At 45.7% G+C, this 6,496-nt stretch overlaps 1 protein-coding gene across 8 annotated transcripts in view; it reads right to left on the bottom strand.

Annotated features, from left to right (window-relative positions):
* TCAF1 (TRPM8 channel associated factor 1) overlaps positions 1–6,496 on the bottom strand; it is a 51,608-nt gene that overhangs the window by 8,866 nt on the left and 36,246 nt on the right. For all 8 annotated transcript variants that reach the window (XM_017893740.1, XM_017893746.1, XM_017893745.1 and 5 more), the window contains 4 exons: positions 2,806–3,800; positions 2,420–2,517; positions 1,066–1,279; positions 171–410 (listed from right to left, as the gene is read on the bottom strand). In XM_017893740.1, the coding sequence (XP_017749229.1) occupies positions 171–410; positions 1,066–1,279; positions 2,420–2,517; positions 2,806–3,800 (1,547 nt within the window). The remainder of the gene's footprint in view (positions 1–170; positions 411–1,065; positions 1,280–2,419; positions 2,518–2,805; positions 3,801–6,496) is intronic.

Raw genomic sequence — 6,496 nt, forward strand, 5'->3', positions numbered from 1 at the left:
ATTATATATATTATATATATATATTTCCTTCCCATTTAAATAGCAAGGATACATCTATATGTCTTGCTAGCAAAATATGTTTCCCCTAATGGCTGCCTACTGCATGGCTGATGAAGCACAGGAAGGCGCTCGGAGGCAGCATGCACAGAGGGTTTGCTTGGAGCACCCACCCACTGAGATCTGCACGTCGGCAACAATCCTCTGAGGCAGGCGCAAAGGGAAGGGCTCAGCTCCCAGTCGCGCCACAGCCTGCATCACCTCGTCCCAGAGGCGGAGCAGGGGCTCAGGGTTCTCCAGAGTACGAAGATTTGCAGTCGGCACAGTCAGAATGATGTTGTCCGTGGCCAGCTCTCCCCAGGGCCCTGGATTCTCCTGGATACGCCTCTTCCACTCCTCCAGGGTGGTCTCCCCTAGGAAGAGAGATCATAGAGCTTGAAATCCTTTGCCAAATCCCACAAATTACAACATACAGCTTGGACTCCAGAAAGAGAACACCAAAATCATGAACTGCCACACCCCTCCTCTTTTTAAAAAAAATTAATTTAAAGTTCCGGGATACGTGTGCAGGACACGCAGGTTTGTTCCATAGGTAAAAGTGTATGATGGTGGTTTGCTGCACCTATCAACCCATCACCTAGGTATTAAGCCCAGCATGCATTAGCTATTTATCCTGATGCTTTCCCTCCATCTGCCCTGCTACCCGGTAACCCCACTGACAGGTCGCAATGTGTGTTGTTACCCTCCCTGTGTCCACGTGTTCTCATTGTTCAGCTCCCACTTATAAGTAAGAACACGTCGTGTTTGGTTTTCTGTTCCTGCATTAGTTTGCTGAGGCCATATCCCTTTTCTCTATGCTTTTTCTATGAAGTCCCCAAGGATGTGGTTTGGTCTTTATCTGTATAACCCCAAAGCCGAATCTAAGGAAGCTGACCCTCCTTCCTCTATTAGTCCGTGTCTCTCTCCTTGTGCATCAAACAGGCTTTAGTCACCTCCTGGACTCCCACACTCTCTGGAGTCATCCCAGTTCTTCCCCTTCCCTCGGGAGCACCCAGGGCTTCCACTCACCCAGCTTGTAGTATGGAGCATGCACAGCCCCCTTCACGGTGACGGGCACAGAACCCAGTTTGCTGTTCTGAGGAACAATTATATAGAGGAGTCCACCCCAGAGGCACGTGATCGATTTTGTGGGTTTGTCCAAGCAGCACCGGTTAATTACGAGTGGGCCTCGGAAAAGCTTGCTGGCCCTGGTCAGGTCATCTGTGTGGCAGCCAATCTGTATCTGGAGCAGAGAGATTCCCCCCCCACCAGAGTCACCATGGGACACGAATGGGTGGAAGAAGAGAGCCCAGCAAGGGACTCAGAATGGGTCATTCAGCCATGACCCCAAGTGAGCCCAGCCTTCCCACCACTGATGAACCATGTGTGATACCCCCGCGAAACTATAGCATTCCTTGGGGCATATGGACTAAAGAATGTATAAATATTTTCCCAAGGCATTCAAACAGCTCCATGATGGGTCATGTTAGATAGACATTAATGTAAGGAGTGCCAGGTGTAACCTATAAGGCCAATTCTGAGGAGGGCTGACTCCCATGCCCAGTCCCCTGGTGTTGCTAACAAACAGAACACTCAGTCATCTATCTCATGGTGGTGATTCCGGCATTTGGAATGGGGCAGAGGGAACCCTGCCTTTTGCTGATCAGAGAGAGGGCCCAGTGGGAGGCAGTGTAATCTGGCTAAGATCGTGGAGGGTTGATTCAGTTTCTCCCCTTTCTCCAAGCTCTCTTCATGGGCAGGTACTTGGTAGAGTCCTAGGATTCTTTTCCCTGGGTTTATGCTAACCAAGTTCCAGGATAGGCACAGGCACAGAATAGATGCTAACCATCACAGTGACCCTCAAGGGGGATAGGGAAGGACAGCAAACTCATTTTGCAAATGGGTGTAACTCTACGTAAAACTGACAGAGGGAAGGTGAACTGGGCAATCCAGGAATGGTCTTGGGTGTCACGGGGAAGAAGCCAAAGTCAGCAAGACCTTATGCTACCATGGGAATGGATACGGAGATGAACAGTGAACTCAGATTTACTGAACGCCTACTCTGTGCGAGGTTACCTTCCATTTGATATCTCTTATTCCCTACTCTAGGATGTAAGTCAAAAGCACAAAACTTAAGAGCCAGAAATTAGTTAGGTTTGAGTCCTGGGCACTTATTTGTATTAGCTCTATGCATTTCAATCAATCGATCAATCAATCAATCCATCAGCGTTTCTGCACCTTAGTTACTTCATCCTTAAAACAAGGGTAAAATCACCTGCTCTGTATTACCAACAGGGCTTTGTGAGAATCAAATAAGATACTGACTGTGCTAGGAAGAGCCTTTGGCTTCTATGTTACATGGTGAGGTGGGGCATGGCCTTACCTTCAGGTCGGCAGAGGCAGCAGCTTCAGGCAGTGAGACTTCTATAATTTGCCTTCCAGGTATGTAGAGCCCAGTACTCATCCAGCAATATCTGGTGCCTGCCAAAAGCAGGAGGCATAGGCAGACTTTATCCCTCCTCCATGATGCCATCTCCACCCAGCTTCACCAGAGACCCCTCATAAGCACGTATCTTCCCCTTCATGCTGCCCCGTCTCTTCTCTTCCAAACAGTACGTAAAATCCCAACCCTTATCTTCTTCAAAGTCCATGGTAAAAAACGGAGACCGCCCTCTGGACATGATCGGGTCCCTGAAATGGACTGCTGACGTCAGCCTGTCCCCATTTCTCCATTCCCGTAATACTGAGCTCCCAACCCCTGTTCCTTACCTGGATTGGTGCAGTTGACCTCGACAGTGACAGGAGATTCTGAGGGGCGCAGATAGGGGCTGCTGTACATATCTTCAATTTCTGGGACTAACAGAGAGAGGTCACTTCCGGAGTGGGCCAGCCCTGTGGCCAGGGAAAGCATAGCACCCCTGCAGCAGTCATTGATAACAGGGTTCTCTCGGGTTGCTACTGGGAGCCGGTATCGACTTAGCAGCTTCCTCAGGAGTCGATGCACAGACATGTAGGCAGGGATCTCTTCTGCGGGAATCTGCAGGAAAGCTGCACCATCTGGTCCCAGCTTTGCCAACCAGCCCTTTTCCACATTTCCTCTCTTCCTGCCCATTATAACCTGGAACTCGGCCAAGGTGGAGCGAAAGTGATAGGTCCTTATCCCTGCTTTAGGAGTACGAAAGGGCCCTGGATTGAGGCTTTGGCTTGTAATGCTGATGCCAAAGGGGTTGAGGAGGAGGTTTCCTGGGAATCGAGCCAAAGGGGACACTCCGGGGTTCTTGAAGGCCCACCACCAGGCTTGGGCTCCAACAAATAGCCCACCACCCTCTGCTACAAACTCCTGCAGTTCTTTGACCCCCACTTCGCTCACAGGTTCAAAGCAATAGACACTTGCATCACTGGTCAGATTGGGCTCGATGCTGGTGTCTATGCCCCCCACTGCGAGGAGGCCACTCAGGGTTCTCAGCTCTGTCTGCACCACGATCTTGCCTCTGCGGCCCCCATCCAGCCAGCGGACAGCATTGAGCAGAAAGGGGCCCAGTTTACCAACAGTGAATAATACCTTATGGCCAGTCACAACCACCCGGCCCCGGCCATAGCGGGCAGCCGCTATAACACAGCCATGGTAGGAATCTAACCCTAAGGGAAAGGCTAAAGCCCCATGCACTAGCAGCTGGGATGGGAAACAATCCGAGTTGCTGATGTCCAGCTCTGAAATCCCATGCAGAAGCTCCTCTCTGTCCTCGGAGAGGTCATCTTCACAACTGCAAAAGACACATGCATTCTTTATTAGAGGTACAGTTCTGTATAAAGCTGTTAGAACAGTGGACAGCATACAGTGAGTGCTATAGATGTGTTAACTTTGCTAATATTGTTATTTTGAGTTCTTAGGGGAAAGTTGGGAGAACAAAATGGACAGATCTGACCTCACTGGGTATGGAGACTTGTTGGAGGGGTGGCAGAAAGACTCAGTGTTAATTCTGCTCTGCTCATTCTTAGAGCACAAATTCTCCAATGGAAATTGCAAAGGGAGCCCTGCTGTGTTTACCCAATACCATGTCTTAAATATTCCGGATTTAAGTTCATGGTAATTTCAACCCTCTAAGCAATACATATATAAAAAAAAGAAAGGGAAATCATGTTTTTTTTTTTTTTTTTTCCTTATAAGGCGTCTTATTTATAAATTGCAGGAAATTGCTGCTAATTTCCTACAAATAAAGTCTGGAAGGCCAAGTCAGTAGTGCTAGTGAAGAATCATTATTATCTCTAAAGGTAGGGTAGGGGAACTGCCTGGCTTCAACTCTAGTGGGACCTTCTGGTTACCGGAGCCCAAGAGGACTTTACTGTCTGCATCTAGAACTCCACTTGTTCACTGCCTGCTCAATAGGAGTGATGCACATCCATGCTATAAGGTTTTGCTCAGCACCATCTGTTTACTGTCTGTGGGTAACCCAGCCCTAGAAGTCCTCAAGATGCCCATAAATCCAAAATGAGATGGAATACTGGATAAGGTGGGGTTAAGGAGTAGAGTGGCCTCTCTAGCTTGAGATTCCAGAGTTGGTTCTGTCACTTTTGTTAGGTAAAGCTATGGCAATGGTATAGCAGGATGCAGCTGTAAGTAACACCAAAAAATAGGGGTCAGGTAGACAATAAATTTGCAGTATTCGTGCTGTACTCTCTATGGCTGGCAGAGCTCTACTGATGGGAAAGCTATGGTCATCTTAGCAAGTACAAACCTTTACTAAAGATACAGCTACCACCATACTAATTGGCAGATGAGTCTCTAACTCCGTAAACAACTATCATTAACATCATTCAACTATCTCTTCTTGCTCTGTTTCGAGGCTTACCAAACAACTCTGTGATTATAATATTGCTTTCCATGATCACCTGCCTAATGAGAGAAAGAAGTCACTGGCTAGGCCAACCAGAATATTCTAGATTTGTAACATTTATTTATTTTATTCAAGCAACATTTTGGATAGTCTGTATTTAATTTGGTGACTCTAAAATTTTTTTAAATTCATTTTAATTGTAGTACTTTAAATATGTATGCAAAATTTAATGAAAATGTGTTTTAGTTCTCATAGAGTTCTGTTTATACATTTTTTTCTCTTTTATTTTTGAGTTTTTAATTTAATGGGGGGGGCTTACTATGTTGCTCAGATTGGTCTTGAACTCCTGGGCTCAAGCAATCCTCCTGCCTTGGCCTCCCAAAGTGCTGGGATTATAGGCATGAGCCATTGCACCTGGCCTTCTTTACAGATTTCATGCAATTATTTTTTTTTTAAGAGTAAAATCAGTGAAGAGGTGGGCTACTGTGCTCTAAGTGAATACATCAGCTTCAGGATTTCTACACGAGTCTACTGACAAGATGAGAGCAACTAAACCTGCAAAGCTGAGATTCAGACACTGAGGTATTAGAACTTCATCTGAACAATGAGACTACATGAGGTCTTGCTCAGTGCTTAGCCAGGGGGCACCCTCGGAGCCATCTGTCTATTAGTTCCAACAGCCATGATTTGTATACAGTAGGGGCTAAGTAATTCTTTAATATATTGAAAAAATAAGTTGGATTTTACTTCTCTTCCTTACCCTCTTCTGAAGTGAAACAAAAGTTATTTAAAAAAATAAATCCTGGTGAAACCCTGTCTCTACAAAAATACAAAAATTAGCTGGGCATGATGGCGGGTGCCTATAATCCCAGCTATTCAGGAGGCTGAGGCAGGAGAATTGCTTGAATCTGGGAGGTGGAGGTTGCAGTGAGCTGAGATCATGCCAATGCACTCCAGCCTGGGCGACAGAGCAAAACTCCGTCTCAATATAAATAAATAAATAAATAAATAAACAAATAAATCCATAATAGCACTGGATTTTGAGAAGAGTGCCATCTGCAAACTGGGATAGTGGGGACATTTATAAAAAATATAAATCAAATGGAATCTGATTGATCAGAAAGCCATGAGAACAGACGACTCTAACTGCACACATGTGAAAGAGAAGATCAGGAGAACAAAGGACCAAGGATTATGATTTGTCCCAAGAAAATGCTCTGCAGTAATCAATAATGATCAACCTAGGATTTAAATGTAATTTAAAATTAAAATAGACAAGAACCACCAAATATTTGACGAGAATTAACAGCATGAAAGAGAAGCACCCAACTAAACTCCCAAGGGAACAACAGCAACAAATGGAGAAGAACGTTCTAAGTATGTATTGCATGTCATCAGAAAGTTCTGAGATGATATATTACCTCTCTCTTGGAAAAATGGGACACGCTACTCTAAAAAGTTATTGATCAGGCTGGGCGCGGTGGCTCACGCCTGTAATCTCAGCATTTTGGGAGGCCGAGGTGGGCGGATCACAAGTTCTGGAGGCTAAGACCATCCTGGCTAACACGGTGAAACCCTGTCTCTACTAAAAATACAAAAAAAAAAAAAAAAAAAAAAAAAAAAAA

The sequence above is a fragment of the Rhinopithecus bieti genome, unplaced genomic scaffold (assembly GCF_001698545.2).
Source record: "Rhinopithecus bieti isolate Rb0 unplaced genomic scaffold, ASM169854v2 scaffold_23862, whole genome shotgun sequence".
NCBI lineage: Eukaryota > Metazoa > Chordata > Mammalia > Primates > Cercopithecidae > Rhinopithecus > Rhinopithecus bieti.